Below are 18301 nucleotides of genomic sequence, written 5' to 3'. Positions count from 1 at the left end.
TTATGCTGCTTTGGAGTAATGATAATACTCAGGCAGCTCACTTTTAGGCTGCTGTTTTTAAAGTGAAGCCAAATCACTTCACCCACTTGCAAGTTGAAGAGTAACTTTCATAAACTTTTCTACCAGTTTCTATAAGGTATCTGTGATCTTTCAGATAGAAAGCATTGTACTGCTTTTGGTATAGTCTGTATACCTGCCTTTAAATTGCCCCACACCCTTTTTCATTACAAAAAAAAAAAAAGAAAGAAAAAAAAAGAAAAGGAAAAAAAACCTTCAAATGAGCCAGTAAAGGAAAACTCACAGTTTTAGTGTCTGTATCAGCAGTTTAATGCACTTCTGTATCTCCTGAGGAGGAGGAGGAGGTAGTGTTGGGGTGCTAAACTTAAATGATTTTTCTGATATTGAAAAATCAGAGCAGGATATGCTATTTTTAAACAGCTAAAGAAACACTAACATTTTCATATTAAAATAATATTATTAAAACTAAGACATTATACAAAACTACAAACACCTCTTTTACTTCAGAAGGCAGCATCAGTCTAAACCCAACCAAAGAGTCTTTTTACCATTTACAATAACACTCAAAGCCATGGAAGTTGTATACACATTAGGATGACATCTCTTAATAAATGATGTGGTTCTGAGCACAGGGGGAAAAAAAGTTTACCTTATGTCCCCTTAATATCCATTTCAAATTGTCAAAAACTTCAGAAAGCTGGAACGTGTGAGACATAACGGAGAGATCTTACCATGTAAGCAGGAGCTGGAAAACGTAGAACTAGTCCTGGCTCTTAACCAGACTCCTTTCGCAATCTTGGGCAAGTCTCAGCTACTTTGCCTCCTCTGTTCCTCTTTGTGACAGAGAAACAGTATTCACATCTTTGCTAGAAATGCTGTGAAATGTTGTTGGTTTCGTTATGCTTGTCTTTAAAAAAAAAGTAGTTACAGGGAAAAACATTTCATTTTCAGGCCTGCTGTGCCACTGATTTTCCCCTGCTGCACCCACACACTTTTCCAGAGTAATGTAAGCAGAGGAGGGAGGGAGAGAGAAGGGGCGGAGGGAAGGTTCCAGCATGTGTAGGACTGGGATGTCACATATGTACTGATCCCTGCATTTCAGAAAATGACACACTTTCTCCTGTGACTGCTACAGAATACCTAAAAATGACAGAGGAAAAGTGAGGAGAACACCATGAAAGAGGATCCTTATGGTAAATGGTAAGATGACTCTGATTTTATAATTTTCAAAAAAATCCAATTTTTTATTCTAATAATGTTGCCTTCTTCTTTCTTCATTTTTAAATACAAAATTATGTCAGGTGAAAATGCTGTTTTATAACACATACTAATAAGTCACTGAAAATTGAGGGATTGAGGGGGTTACACCAACCCAAATCAAAATTTCTTCAGTTTGGATATGCACTGTTTCAACTTTCACTGTCACTCAAAAAGCTAAGGAGCAACTGTAAAATTCTAGTTATCTTTAGTTTAAGGACTTAACTTTCGACACTCTTTCCCCACATAAAGAACACATGTATTCTGAAGTGGTGAACAAGTAGCACATCAAAAGAATGCTGACTATTAAAGCCTGAATATAGTAATATGGAAATAATAATAAGAAAGTGGCATTGCACAAAGTAATACTGTTGCATCCCTAACCACCTGGGTGTTTTCTTAGTTGACAGTTATATTTCTAGTAAAGGAAGAAGAGATTTCTATGGACTTCAACAGCCACAAGAGACTTAATTCCACTTCCTGTTGCACACCTTCTGTACAACCTAGTATATTTGCACATCTGTCTCCAAACTTTTTCTCACAGTTTTTGGTCTTATCCTGATTAGGTTTTCTGAAGCATGAAATTATTTAAATTCATACATACAGCAAAGGATTCTAAAACTGCCATGATCCAATGAAATAAGGTGACATATGCAAAATACATTACCTCATTTACTGGCACTTAGCCAGTTTTCATGGCTTTTTTATTCTGCTTCAGTTTGTCCATAAACTGAACTCCCAAAAGCAGCCAATCAATCTATGACTACCAACACAACTGTATCAAAACAAAAATCTAGTCATGGTAAAGATTCATTTTTATAGTTTCCCACAAAAGTGTTTGCATCTATAACATGCTAATGCATTCTCAGATCTCCCCACATACACTTGAAATCCTCTAAAAATAACATACTTTGACAACAAATTCTCAAAAACACCTGTCAAAATGGTACCAGAGAACACCATACAGAAAGAGTCAGTGAGACAAGTACTAATGGAGAAGACTCTTGAATCAACTTTTCATTAATTATCTACACCATTACGTGTCTTATATCTACCAGAGCCCATTTCTGTGCAAGATCAGAGGTATACTGAACAAATAAAATTACTAATTGCTGTTCTATTTGTTCTGATTTCATTAGCATTATTTTATTCAACAGGACACATGTTAGCCTATAAAACATACTGACAAGCAAATTTACCTCTGGATATGCAAGGCAAATACCCCACATAAGGATAACTAGATTCAAAATATTTACAAATCACTGGTGTATTACTTAGAACAATCTTACAGATGAAGAAACCAACATGAAAAAGCCATCAGAACTAGACAATTGACTCTCAGTCACAAAGAATTCATTAATAATCCCACAAGGATCAGCAATGTAATTATCAAACCAAAAGGACAAATTATGGCCACATTTACACAACTGTAGAAACCAGAATATGTAGTTATGTTGTAATCACACTTTGCCTTATTATAATGTTACCTTATAACAGCATTGCTCTGTTTTGCTTGTTAGAAGGCAAGGGGAGCCCAAGCAACAACCTAAACCACTCCAGTTCTGAATGAAATATTTTTTTTTCCCAGTTTTAAGGTGATTTTTATCCATTTAGCTTGTTCAGTGATTTTCAGGTTTTTAAACATTTTGACTCAACGGATCTGCTTTTTGTACAATATTTTCACCTTCTTGGTTTCTATTTGGGAATTTTATTCATTAGAACCTATTTTTAATTGAAGAACTGAATCATCTCTAATTGCAAATAGGGTGAAAAAATTCTCTGCCTGACATTCTTAATCATAGAACTTGGGAAAGGAGAATCCAGTGGAAAAAAAAAAGACTAACCTAGAGGTTTAATAAAGGTCCAGACACTCAAGGCCCTTCCTAAAATACAACAAGCAGCTAGTTGATACCAACACTATGTTATGAATCGCTGCACCTCATTATCAATCCTTGGAAAGGAAGACAAACCTCCCTCAAAATGTCTGCTTCTGAAGCACAAAGGCAATTAACAGGAGCAGGTGAAAAAAAAACCAAACAAAAAACAATGACAGTGTATTAGAGTGACAGGGGAATTTAAATATGCCTTATGCATTAGGTTATATTTCCTAAATGAAGGCTTAAAGGCAACAAGAACTGTAGATTCCTTAGACCTGTTCAAAGTTGAATTTATCCCGGGTTGAAAACATCCTGGAAGCACAAAAAAGCTGGATTCTCTTCTCAATATGCACATTAGTAAAGGTAGAATCCCTTGTAAACTCCATCTTAAAAAAGGTAATAAAATGTGGCTAATATAAATGTGGTAGTGTCTTAGTTATGGCCTTAGTCTACCCAAAAATAGCCATAACCATGCTGCCTTCAGCCTTCATACTATTCAGTGTTCTGTGTATCTTAAAACACTCCTTATTTCTACTCCTATTGAGCTATAAAAACAAAAATTAGCCAGAACAATTAAATAAAATATTCTTTATATGTATTAGGGCTATGTTCATACACAAGTCAGTCACTCAGTATCTCAATGACTCTTAATGAAACTGAAAGCCTAATTAGCAAGATGAGGGGATTAACCCCAGCGTTCTGGCCCACCTCCAGTATGAATAATTGCTTCTACCTATGCAAAATCCCCCCTGTCATTTCAATTAGGTAAAATATTCCTCACATCCTGCCCTTAAATTGCTGGTATTGTTTATAGAGCCATTGTAAGAGCTGCTGTATTCTACCCTGGGTACAGCTGCATTTTGATAGCAATAATGTGGCATCTCCTACTTTCAGCTACTTCGTTCAAAAACCTTAGTTTTGCAAAAGGCTGTCTGCTATCAGAAAAAGAACCAACCAACTAAAAGAAAACCCCAGCACTAATTTATGGTACATCTATTAACAACAGAAATATAAAATCTGTGTAGAGCACAGGGAACACGTTAACAGGTACTGAGGTATGAAAATAAGTCAGGCAGGCAGAAGCATCTCTTTGGCAATTCAGCATAACAAGCAGCCATCTTACCACACTATCACCACTCTGAACATCTCAGAAATTAAGTCAAAGCTAACACCTCTCACAAATGACTGTGCAATCCTACCACTACACTGAAATACCCTTCTAAAAACTCATATATATATATATATACACATCAAATTTAACAAGGGACAGAATGAAGTCTGTCATCAACCAGCCCTTCCAGGGCCTCCAAAACCACAATTGTACCTATTCCTGGACTTTGCTTTCTGCTCAACAGTGTGCACACCTTGAATACCTGTTCCCCAAAACAGCCACTAATTCACCCCAATGCTTTCAGTTTGCCTCATTCCATAATCTCCAAAATTTTCTTAAAACCTTAACATTTTTATTACAATTCATTTTAAAATGTTGATCTGACTAAAAAAAAAATCCTAATTGAAAAAGGATTTTAAAGTTTTGTAGGTTTAATTAATGTTGATTTAAAGAGGGACATTTGGGCTTTTTATTGCTTCAGCATATCAGAATGTTTTCTTGCTCTCCCCTTTTGGGTCTGGACTGCCACTGAAATGGTTATTAATAAGTAAACTCCAGAATGCTTACATTAGCCCACAGTCCTTTTATTGTTCACTCCTTTAAATTGCCCTATCCCTTAAAAGATACAGTTTTAATTGACTATAAAATCCACTTAGAAAGGTACTCACTGCTTTGAGTTATGAAAGTTTAAAGGTATGTTTTAGTTAGGAAAATAAGCAAGCAGATATCTGTAGAAAGTCACATTAACACTAACTGTACTTACTATCCCATGAAACATTTCGGTAACCACATCAGCGATTTATTGTTATTTATTGTTATGGCAGTACAGAAACTTCCACAATAAAATGAAGACCAGGAGTGAAAAAGAGCTGTAAAACCATTTAAAAAAAAAAAAAAAAAGTTTGCTTTTTTCTTGTCCTGGCCTCCTAAGACTGTAAATCTTGGGCTTTCTTTTTTCTAAATTGTCTTCTTTCAAGGATTACCAGTGTTATAAATACCTTTGCCTTCTACTGACTAGACACATTTTCTCCTGTAAACTCACTTCCTGTGGGAAACGTTCCATCCAAAATTCCACACGCAGTATTAGAATTGCGATCACTGCTGCAATTCTGTTCACGTATTTAAAAAAGCACTAAGAACAGAGCAGCTTTCAGTTTATCATTATCTTCTGCAAAAGGAATATCACTCTTGCGTAGGAAACAGCAATATACATATAAAAATTATTTCAAAATACAGTAGAAAATAATTTCCATTAAGTACACCTGCTGGGGAAAAAGCTGCACACACCAATGATTAAGCCTAAGTGTGCATCTGTCCTTTAAATATGCATAGCAGTAATAGCTTAAATGCAGCTCAAATCATGGCCAGTCTTGCTGCATACACAAATCTGCACCAGGCAGTGCTAAATTAAAAAGCACCTCTGATAAGTTTAAAAAGACAAAGAAAAAATTGGTTGTAAACTCCTCTGCATTGCAAAGATCTCTTTTGTCTGTCAATCAACAGAAAAGTATTATTCCACCATCACAAAAGGCAAACCTTTGGAGGCAGTATAGGTCTGTGTGTTGTGCAAATGTGCAGTTGCTAAGAAGCAAATATGCTTCTCCTCTAATCAAATAGCCCAGCTCAGCAATGCTGCTGGCTTGGGGCAAGAAGCAAATTCCACCAGCCACAAACTTAGAAACAGTCTTGAATTATTTGTTGCTGACCGCTGGCTGAACCCTGTCCTGATGAGCACCATCACCATTAGCCACTTCTCAGTGTATTCCATCAACCAATGGCAATAGCAGCATGCTACAGCTCAGGCTGCAAGGAATTGATCAAACAGGGTAATGAGACTATTTCTTCATGGAGGTTATTTTAAATGAATATAAATATTTTCTTTCTACATAATTTGCCACAAAAGGTCACTGAACTCCCTGCGATTCTAAAGAAAAATGCTGTGGTATCCCCTTTATATATTTGAGTTAGGATATAGCCAACAAACAATTCTGGGCATTTTTGATGATCGTGTAAATCTTAATGAGGTGCCATCCCAGACAATTGATTAGCAGCAACGTTCTATCTTCGCATTTACTTACGAACAAAAAGATTTGATGCTATTTTAGAAAATCATGATATACCCATGCCCTTAAAATCTTTCATGAGAGAATATATTCTGTGAGACTAAAGATTTACACTTTTGCTATTAACAATAGATCATGCATATTTAGCTATGCTTGCCTTACTTTGATATTATAGCCCTTTCTATAGATTCTTCCAACTGAACTCTTATGTTAAAAATACCCACTTTGTGTCTGAGTCAAGTTACTGATGAGATCTGCATTCAGACACCCGGTCTGTTGTAGCTGTTTGCTCTAAAAATTCACTATAAAGAGACTCCAGAAGATACTTGAAATTTAATTCAAAACAACTGCTACAAAAATCCCATCAAGGCCCTCCTTGTCCCACACAAGATTTTTAATCATATCATTTCCAGTATTTGACAATTTCTCCAGTGCTGGGAAAACATGTAAATATTGATTTAAATACCAGTCTAATAGTGTTTTATTAACAAAGGCATTACACTAGGATAGGATTAAGACTATGATAAAGAAATAGTGCTTAATATTTTCTATTTTTAGGGATAATAATATTAAAATATTCAAATATGCCAACTAAATACAACTGTTCCTGTTTGAGGATTTCCCAGGTTACCTTGAATAACTTTAAGCAAATATTTTCAACATAAAAGAAAATTTATATTTACACCCAGGAATGAGTATAATTTATTTATCTGAGACACAGCACTTGAAAATGTGGGTTGAAATATAAATTTTAAAATATATAAAGGATCTAAATTAGTTCACCTTGCCCTGATTAACAGGAGTTTGCCTACCTAATAACAGAACAGGCTTTGGATATTTTTTTAAATTCATACTACATATACATATTCATATACACTGTTCGAAGCTTTTTTTTTTTTTTTTTTTTTTAACAACATAGAATACAAATGTGTAATCTGAAATTTTGTTCCTCTTATGTGGTTGGAATCCTCAGCTCCTCAGGCTTTTTTCTGCTCTGAGTGTCTCTGACCAGTATAGGAAATAAATTTTTTTTTAAGAAGAGAAACTAGTAAGAATATTAATAATAATTACAAAAATAGTTTAGATCAACAGGATTTTCCTCCTACTTCCCATCCCTATTAAAACACTATTTCCAGAACATTCCTTTCTAACACTTTATAAACACCATCATAGTATGTTGTATGGCAGTGGAATGCATCTAAGGCTTGAACGAAATAAAGCAACTCAGAAGTGTTTGTTCTATTAAAACACCATTTTTACATTTTTAAACCTTTTTTTTTTAAAAAAGTTGACAGCAAAAATAAAGCTGTAGTCCTGTGAGAAAAAAGAGAGCTTTGTTGTCTATTTATTCAAAAACATAAAGCTTATTATTTCTGTAACAAAGACCCTACAAATTCTTACCATTCATTCATAACATCTTTAAAAAGTCAGTTTCCAAAAATAAAAAGGAATTAATTCTACATTAATGTTGAAGATGTTTAAAAATCTGTGTGAGGGCATGAAGCTAGGACTATTCAAAACATACAAAATCCTGAGAAACTATTTTCAATATAGATGAAAGAAGCCAATTTATACATCAACCCTATTTCTTCCTCAAAATGTTAAGTCCTACATTCCATTAAAAAAAAAAAAAAAAAAAAAAAAAAAAAAAGTGGTCCCTTACAATACCAATAAAAAACAACATTTATTTGGGGGGGAAGGAAAAAATCAGCACCCACTCGCAAAAGATGTCTCATCAACAGACGAACATTTGACAAAAATCAGTGGAAACAGCAAAGAAGCCAAGACAACTTCCAGTGCCAAGGTGCCAGATGGCACTGCTGGAAAAATTATATCTACAGACTGGCAGCTTGATCCCATGATTATTGCCCAAGGGAGGAGGAAGAGGAAAACAAGAGGTATTTCAGTGTGATGGAGTAAATCAATTATCACCAGCTCACTACGGCATTTTCACATTATTTTTATACCACATTCTAAATATCGCTCGAGTGAACGAGAGCACTGGAAGATTACAGCAATCTGAGGCAGAAAAAAAGGTGTGCCATACATTAAAAAAAGCAATATGTACTTAAATGTACCTCTGTCAGCTGCATTACACAGTCCATATTTCCAAATGAAATTTGCAGATATATTGTCATTAACAAGTAAAAACAAAGTTTTTGTTTTGCGGTTTTACTTTTGACCTGAAATTCCGAACATTATCTACAAAGATTACAGACAGAAACATCTCTGCACTTTTCAATATGACTACATTCTTTTGTGTATTTTCCACTCTTAACATGCAGTTATTTTACATATACAAATACCAAGTTACCATTTCACCAAAATATTTCAAAAATCTTTGATCGAACAAGTTTGTCGTAGTCTCACCAGTTATTTTTCTGATAAAATACAGTATTAAAGATAACTTCTGAAGAAGCTGTTAGAGAAAAATCAGTCCACTCCTACTAGAAGGAAAGCAGTTCTAGAAAACTAAACAACAAGTTTTTCCCCCACTACCTTCATATGCACAATATTCAAATTACTAAACACAAAATAGACAGAATTATAAGAATGTGTTAGACTCTCCCCGTGAAAACAGGCAAGGTTAATTTTTTAACAACACTTGCATTAACTTCTTTTCCGAGAAACTGTAATAATAAGGCCCATTTCCTGTACCCATCCTTGCAAAAGAACACATCCTATTACCTACCAAAAAGACCCAGACCACCTTCACTTCTCTTGCCTCTACCCCATTTTCATTTTTATTGCACAGCCATGTACATAATCTAAATATCCTTCTGCTCCCATTCATATTATTTCAACACTAAATCCTTTTCCCTGACCTCTTCAATGTAAAGCAGTGATGCACAAGTGCAGACGTGTGAAGGACTTCATAAACTAACTGCACCTTTGAATATGTACTGTGAGTATTTATACATCACCCACGTCCAAGCTGTGAATGTCCCATCCCTGGAGTGTTCAAGGCCAGGAATGGGGCTTTAAGAACCTGGTCTAATGGAAGATGTCCCTGCCCACGGCATGGGGGTTAGAACCAGATGATCTTTAAGGTCCTTTTCATCCTAAACCAATCTATGATGCAGAGAAATACAAAATTTGATTGCTGAGTACCGAGCAAAAATTGCTCTTTGTGAAGAACAGGATAACCCAGAAAAGGTATTATCAGGCTCTGATGTACCTTGCCTTAAGGAATGCATGTCCAGGTAGGCAAAGTAAATATTCAGAAGGACAGGAAAATCTCGTTAAGAGCAGAAGAGGTCTTCCTTCATTATGTAGTGTAGGTTCATTCATAATTCCTTGCCCAAAAAGGGCTCAAAACTCTTTCTGACTACCAGCAATTGAGAAGACAAGACCAAGACACTCAGGGGATATTACCCATCATTATAGCAATAGTAAGTGGTGAATAGGCTGTGCCTAATATTAGTTTAAAAATTGTAGTAGTAATTTTGGATTGGAGAAAATATGGCATTCAGCAGTTAGTTAGTCTGTTACTATACTCCTAAATCCTACTGTTATATGTAATCCCACTAAACATCTATAAAAATGACTGAGGAAAGTATCATACTTATACTGCCTAGTGACAGATGTCCAAATGGTTTCTATTGAAAATTTTTGAGCAGCGAACAATAATCTGTAAGATCTTCTTGAGAAGGCCAGTAATGCCATTCAGGGGCTATCATAAAGATTTCATCTACTACATCAGAGTTTTTTTGCAAAACCATTCAATAAACCTTTTCATGACACAGTTTTTACTTTTTTACTCAAATTAATCTCAAAATTCAAAATATTAATCCACTGCAGGCTTGCTTTTATTTAAAAGGAAACAAAGTCAAATTCACTAAAATTAATGCCTGGGCTGCATAATGCCTGATAGAAAACAGGCCTGCCTTGTTCTTGCTTAAGATCTATAGATTCACTTTGCACCTCTACACAAAGTACTAATCAATTAATACACAAAAACATGGGAAAAATCTTTTTCTGTTCATTAGGATTGAAACACACTTCATGCATGCAATAAATTAAACATGTTCATAAATGCTTAATCACCAATTCAGAGAAATAAATTACAAACTTAGCTTACATTGTAAAGTTATACCTTTTTTCCCAGTAGGTTCCTATATCCAGGAACCTCTAAAGCCTCATCCTTGAGACAAAAAATTAATAACCACACAGACCATTGTTTTAAATAGTTCTGATCTAATCTAAAACAAAGAAAACACTATGGTTCTGTAGAGCTTTTTCTCCCTAAGATGTTTGTGGCTACTACACAGCATATGTTGAAGGCAGACCCATTTTTCTGTTGTACATGGGAGATCTCAGAAAGGAAAAGATGCCTCTTGCCTTGAATGTCAAGCAGCAGCATCAATCTGTTGGATTTGCACTTCTCTGGAACCCTCCTCAAGGCACCACTGGAGTAGTGTGAAGCCATGCTATCATCTATGACTGATGCATCTTTCTGGTTCTAGGAGGAAAGGAGCAAGGAGCAGAATGGAAGCTGCCTTGCCACTACAGATTGGCAGAAAGAAAGAGGAATTGCAGGGAAATCAGAAGGTAGAAATTCACTCCGTCAAGATGAAGCACCCAGAAGGTCCTAAAATTATAATTAACTGCCTCCAAAACCTACTTCAAAAGCTTATTATATATCCAAGAGGCAGAAAGAAAACCTCTCCTCTTCCTTTTTACGTCAGCTTTTTGTGATGTGTAAGAACCAAACTAGAAGAACATTAGGCCAACAAGCAATGTAACATAAATAGAAAAATCTATTCACTTAAATTTCTGGGTTTTTTTTTAACCATAGTATTGTTACACATCTGGAATAAAATTATGATCTAATATGAAAAAGAAATAGGTTAAGCAGGTCATTATTTAGTTTTTATTGTTGATATTGTCCTCTGTAGTGGTGGAGTATACATGGCTGTTTTGTTATTGTTCAGTCACTGAAGCAACATAGATGAAATAAAATGAGCAACAAACCATGTCATTTCTCCCATGGGAGAAAGGTAAATGTTAAAAGAACACAGGGGTTTATTGTTTGATGGGAAGTTTTTCATCATGATAATTAGAAGTTCAAACATTTTCGTATCATCAATTTGTACACACTGTTAACCTACACTATGCCATTTTTAACTTTATTGTTGATTTTATGAGGGCCAAAATTTCACTTAAAACTTCTGCTTCCTATCAGAAATTATTCCCTTATGTTCTGTACAAATGGTTTAAATCAAATTTAATTAGATTCGTTTTGCATATTTCATACACACTTTTTTTTTAAACTTCTTGCTTCTCCATCTAAGTCATTGCTGCTGGTATGGATCCTACAAACAAACTAGCAAGCAACCAAGCAGTTCAGTTGTTCATTCTTTTCATAAGGTTTCAAAAGCAGCTACATGTGGAAAGTTATAAATATTCTATTCAGCCTTCAAAAACATTCATTACAAAAGGAAAAATACATACTACTGCCATGCCTTTTATGGACAATAGAGAGTCAAATCTCAACAGATTGACAGAGTTTAGGATATGTATTCTCTCCTAACAAGCAGAGTGCAGTTGGGACAAGCTGTCTGAAGGACAGTGCAATTGCACCAGTAGAGATTTTTAGAAAAGATGAGACAGGTGCCCACTAAGAAACATCTCAGGCAGATGATGGGTGACACATTGATTTCACTCTTAAGGCCTCTCCTATTCCACAAAGAGTTGATCTTCTTTACAGCTTTTGAAAATTTCAACAAAGTTAGCACCCTCTTCTCATGTGTTAAACAGATTTGCATCTGGGAATTTACACTCATATGGTTGATCCCACATGTACCAATATCCTTAAAGAACTGAATTTTAAATAATAAAAGCTTCACATTTTAAGTTCCTCTTAAGTATGTTTTACTTTTCACTGTGTTCCATAATCTTGTAAAAGATTGCATTCTGAGTGACAGCTAAACTGTCCATAAGTGATTCATCCATCCTTCTTCTGACAAGCTCAGCACAGCACATCAGGAATTTTAGACTTTAATCTTCCTGCCTAAGACTGTGCTGCTAATTAAAAGTTTTTATTATTTTGAAAGCAACATTTCTGATCATCATATTACCTTCTCAGCCAGAAACACAGAATCATAATCTCCTTCAATATTCTGACAAGAACTAGCATCCCCCAAAAATAAAGTTAGCATGCCAAAGTCCACTCTTTACCCATTTTCCATATGATGGGCTACTTCCCTCCTGCCAGTGCCTAGTAAGAGCATAAAGTAGAAGCCACCTTTTTTCACTGAAGATCAGTTGTCCAAGTAAACCTAGATCTTATTTCCCCTCAATATGATATTTTTAATTCAATCTAGAATATTAAAAGAAATACAGGGAATAATAAAGTAGCTGGTTTTCTACCTTCATTTAGATCTACCTACGAGAAAAACAAGACAAATAAAGAAGTTTCTCATTCCTTTGAATGGCTGTCATGCACTTAAGTTTGTACCTCTTTCTCCAATACTGAAAGTAAATAACTAATCTCCTACAATAACTCAGGTAAACTTCCAATGCTGTCATCCCCAAGACAACCAAATATCCTCTCCATATGCATGATTATGCTACTAAAATGTGGTATACCAAGACAAGACTGGAGGGATAAGAAGGGCAAAATGAGAAAGGATAGAAATTCCTAGTTGCATTTTCTATTCTCCAACCCTTGATACCTTAAGCTGCTAGCAGTGCTTAACTGGCTCAGTGAGGAACAGTTTTTGCTTTCATATAGTGCCTCAAAAATAAACTCAGTAGGAATGTAGTTGCAGAAAGTGGGAAAACACTTGTGTGTATACACAAAGATAAAACCTTGCACTGAACTCTACCCGCCTTCTTTAGTGACAGTATTCAAACAACCAGGCCAAACAAATAGGAAAAATAAGGGGCAAAAAAAGCTTAATCAGTATTTGTATTTGAGACTTAACACGTGAAAAGAAACAGCATGCAAAATTCAGTCACACAATTTTTCATTCTCACTTGATCAATCAAACTGCAAAATGTGATCCTCACATTAAGTCAATACTATAGATCATACGAAATAGTTGACTCCAGCCTGCAAAGACTTGTATAGAACTTTTCCAAAGCAACTAACCAAAAAAAAGACGCTGAAGCCTGTTGCTTCATCCAAAAATTATAGCAAGAAAATCATGTGGCAGGAGCAATAAATTTTGCTCATTTTCAAGACTGCACTTTGATGACAAACAGTTAAAACACGACCCTTTCATTAGTGCCCAGTTTTGCTTGCTCCGACCTTCCTCCACTTCAACTATGGGGAAATTTAATAAGAAATTCTTATTAAAAATTTTTATACTAAAGAGCATATTTTATTCATAAGATATAACCAAATATGATAATCTGAAGAGCATAAAAGTCCCCAGACAGACACATTTTGAATACTTCTTTCATCTTTACCTTCTCAAGGCAATATTTCTAGACCTTCCAGAGAAATAGTGATAATCTAAATTATTTCATCACACCATTCACTGTTATCTTTTAGATCCAGTAATTATCCAATTACACACTCCCTGCAGAGCCAAAGTGGCATGTCCTCTTCAGAGGTCCACTTACAGTCAGAGAGTTTGGTTCTTTAATACTAGTGACATTTCTTACCATAAAATCAAGTTACCATACCATAAACCAAAAAAAAGAAAAAAATCCTTATAAGAGAAGATTACAGTGTTATTAAACAGGAAAGTTTAAGCCTGCCATTGAACCTGTATTAAATACCTAGGAAACCTGAAAATTAAATGAAAAATAGTAACTTTTTTCCCATTTACTTCTCAACCAAAAGTAAGTTTGTTTCCAACTTGAAAGAAAATCTTGGCATTTCAGTTTTAAAGTATTTTGGTATGCTTTGGATTTTAACTAATCAAGACATATCTATTTCTCACTATATATATTCTTCAATACGCAGATAGAAGGGGAATAAGAAATTACAAGACATAACATTGTTATACAATGTACTATACAAAAACCTGTCATTTAAGTTGCAAGAAACCTAGTCATCAATAAGTGAAAAAATACCTCGCTCAAAAATCAATTATGTTGAGTCTTTTGTATAGAGAAGTAGTACACCTTTCAGGCAACTGGTATTAATGAGCAGACATGGCTATAGAATCTCCATCTGTTTTTCTGACAAAGCTGTGACTACTCCAGTCTCTCATTGAAATTCCATTAATCTGGTGCACCAAGGACCAATGCGAAAATCAAAACTCCATCTAACCCTTTATCAGCTCACAATAACCTACAAGTGAACTCTGCCTGTTAGCATACAGCAAGTTATGATTTTGCTATCAATCAGGCAGTTAGCCAATAAAAAAAAAAAAAATCAAGTTAAGACCGGAGTGCCTGGCTGTGCTGTTTTGTTTGGTCCGTCTTGTTTTTCAGTTTGTTATTTTATTTGGGGGTTTTGTTGTGTTTTATCCCTCTTCCAATTTCTGTAGGGTGCCTGGACATGTAAGCCCATGCATCATTCTCTTTCATTGTGATTTAATTGCTGCCAGCAATCAAGTCAAAGCATCACTGAAGTGTGCTTGAATTTCATTAGATGATATAACTTATGCTACTTTCCTACAGTACCTAATAAACCATAAAGAAACCAAAACACATATGGCTTGAGGGAATAACTGGAAAATTAGGTGGCCATTTGGGAACTGAGTGAACTTTTGAACCAGAGGAACAGAGAAAAAGAAATATTAAAAGGAAAGACAGACTTAGAATGCATACAGAGACGTGGGGGTTTGACCTTTTCAGTACCTAGAAAATTACATTAGCATTATGAAAAATACATATCATGTTTAGAGTTTATAATCCATCAAAGTTTAGATACTTTGTTAGTGCCTACCATAAGGTAAAAGTCAAAAGGACAACATAACAATCAGATTTGACAAAAGGCCTTTAGGTGACCTGTGCTAATTTAGTTATCCCATACTTATTGTTAAATGGATTATCTCTCTTGTAATTAATACACCATTAGACAAAGGTCACACAAAAACTCCAGGATTTTACAATGACTGTAACGTGCACATGATACACTAATTCTTTATCTGTTACCAAGCGTGTGCCTTCACAAATTATGTTTTGACAGAAATGCTGCAAAGTCAAATTGCAACACTTTCACAAGTCATACAAACCCTGCAGCCTAACCCTAGTATATAAGGAGAAATGCCTTGGGGCTTTTTAGCAGAAAATATATGTAGAAGGTTTTACATAAAAATAGAAATGTGCTCAAATAAAAACTACCTCAATTTGGTTACCTACACATAGGACCCTCTGTTAATGCTGAGAGCCTTGATCTTATACAAATCAGGTTTTAGATTTGTATAGAGCCCTGCTGAACTGAACTGGTAATTATACAAGATCAAAAGTCTACCTTACAGACCCAGTTTTTTCAGAAGGATTTAAATATTGACCATTAACAGACTGCTAAAAAAACTAAAATACAGTATTAAGCTTCAACAAACTCATTTATGCCTATTAGGGCTGAAACAAATGGTACCTCTGGGGATCAGTCCACCTCTTATAAGATTTTCCCAACATACATTTTCATACACAGGCTAGGTGGCTAGACTGGAATGATGGATTATATATGTTAAAATCAAAATGATCTTAGAATGATACATTAGGCATTCAAAGAGAAAAAGAGGAACACTGTTTACTCCAATAAATTAGGTATTTACAGATCAGAATTTACCACCTTTTCTCAAATTTTCTTCGTGCTAAATTCCCACTAGGAAATTAAAGAAGATTTATCATAAAATACAGAAAGATCAGCAAGGTAAAATAATGTCAAATATAAAAGAACCGCACCCTTTATATTTCTGCCTAAACTGGTATGAATTAGTCAAGATATTGCTGAGCAGATATTATACCTACTCTTGTAACTTCCAAAACAGGCTAAAAATTAATCACCCCTCTGTACAAACTCATACAGCATTTCACATACTCTTGCATCAGCATTCTCCAGCCATTCATTATTTAGGTTGTGAACATTACCACTTTTCTCTTGATTAACTGTTTTGAAACAATTCTATAATCATATCTCCTATTAAATAGTCATATAATTTTGTCACATAGCCTTTATGCAATCAGTACCATGTTATTAAGTTATAATTAGAAATAACGATAAGATTATGTTTGTAAGCAAAAATAAATACATAGAAAGTTGCATTCATCTGTAGTTTTGAAAATTAGCTTGGGTTTTCTAAAAGCCATACTCAATTAAACTGATAATTACATTTCAACCAGAGAGCAAAAAGGCCTCGTTTTACATTTTTAAGTAGAAGGTCACACTGCCAACATGCAATAAGCTCAATATTTAAAAAAAAAAAAAAAAAAAAAGTGTGATTATTATTGTTATACATTTTACAGAGTTCTGGACATTAAAAAAAATGCATTATTCTGAATCAGTGGTTAGAAGGTTTATCACTTATGCATGTACTTGACTTATCCCTGTTCTGCAATAGACATAATTTTATACCTCATAAAAGCAATTTATGTTTCCAAAGGGAATAATCTGGATAATATAAAATGTGGAGTGCTACATTGCAGGAAGCATATTTTCATTCAGCAATTGTATTTCGAGATGGAGCTGCACAGTTTGATCATCATATCATGTCAGAAAACATCATTCACTAGTAAGTCTATCTAACTTCCAGTGCCACAAATTAATATACATCGTTAATTTATTTGTACATGTACTTAATTTACTGCCATACATTATCCATAGAAGGTGTTTATATTATGTATACAACAAACTAATCTCAAAAATATGGACACTGTGCTAAAGCAAGCTTGTTAACTGTTGAAATATTTAATTGTTCATGTCTTCAGAACAGTTGCATTAAGCATTAAACTCAATGAATACAAAATAAAACAACATGGAAAACAGCTATGAAGTGTAGACTTTTTTTAAATGTAACGCCAAACTTAAAATTTATATAACAAAAACGTTGTACAAAAGACTGTCTTAATGAAAGGAAACATTGTAAGAGTAATTAATTTAATATTTTATGAACCTATTCTGCATGGCGTTTGCAGAAAAATATCAATCACATAAACTGTTTCATTATTTATTAGATAAATAATACAATAAGCCATTAAGTAGCACAATAAAATTAAGCAAGAATCTGATAATGTTGAATTAACGAACAATTTGTTACTACAAATATTCATACTGGTTTAGCCACTGATCTATCTTTAAAGACATCTGTATCTACAGAAGATGCTTTGTTATCAAAAAACGTGGGTTGAGAAACACCCTGTAAATTTGAGAGAGCTTCACTATGCTCTAGGACCACTAGAGAGAGCTCTTCAGTTCCTTTAAAGGTTCTTGTAAAGGTAAGAAAAGTGTCCAGCTGTGCTGCTTATCTGTTTATCTGTTTTCCAACACTAACATTCGCATCAGGAGGATCCAATTACATCAGTTCATGGCAAACTGGCAAATCTAGGACTTTCTAAGGTAAACAGTGTCACATACCATCAGAAGGTGCTTCGTCCTCTTTATCATATCGGTCAGATGCTATTGAGACGCTATCAGGAGGTGAAGAAAGAGAGTTCTCAGACTCTTCCTCATCTTCCAGCTCTGTAAAAGTCAATACACATCGCTAGTTAAACAGTCTGTCACACAAACACACAGAATAAAAGTATTTCCAATAGTAAGGAGGATATTAATTCCTGTCTGGAACTGAAAAAATCCTATTTCTCATGGACACCAGCAGGCTCCAGCCAGCTGTGAGCAATGCCATTCTAGGGCTACCTTCTAACCTAATGTGTGAATGCTGCTGGAGCTGTTTCCCTAAACACTGTCATATAATGAACCTGCCCCCAGCACTGCACAGCTGGCAGCTTCTCACGAGGGGGGAAAGAAACACCACAGCAAAGAGGTGGGAAAGAGAAAACACTTGCAGAAGGAAAAAAGGAGAGCACCAGGCTCCAAAGTTCTGCCTGTCCTAGTGCAGGATGGAGCTGCA

At 34.9% G+C, this 18301-nt stretch overlaps 1 protein-coding gene across 2 annotated transcripts in view; it reads right to left on the bottom strand.

The window, feature by feature from the left end:
* The window catches only part of SKAP2 (src kinase associated phosphoprotein 2), a 118814-nt gene that overhangs the window by 77967 nt on the left and 22546 nt on the right, over positions 1 to 18301 (bottom strand). For both annotated transcript variants that reach the window (XM_056484641.1, XM_056484642.1), the window contains exon 4: positions 17809 to 17913. In XM_056484641.1, coding sequence (XP_056340616.1) covers positions 17809 to 17913 — 105 coding nt within the window. The remainder of the gene's footprint in view (positions 1 to 17808; positions 17914 to 18301) is intronic.

This window comes from Oenanthe melanoleuca, chromosome 2, assembly GCF_029582105.1.
Source record: "Oenanthe melanoleuca isolate GR-GAL-2019-014 chromosome 2, OMel1.0, whole genome shotgun sequence".
NCBI lineage: Eukaryota > Metazoa > Chordata > Aves > Passeriformes > Muscicapidae > Oenanthe > Oenanthe melanoleuca.
Note: the sequence above shows the minus strand (reverse complement) of the source record. Positions and strands in the feature narration are given on the sequence as shown.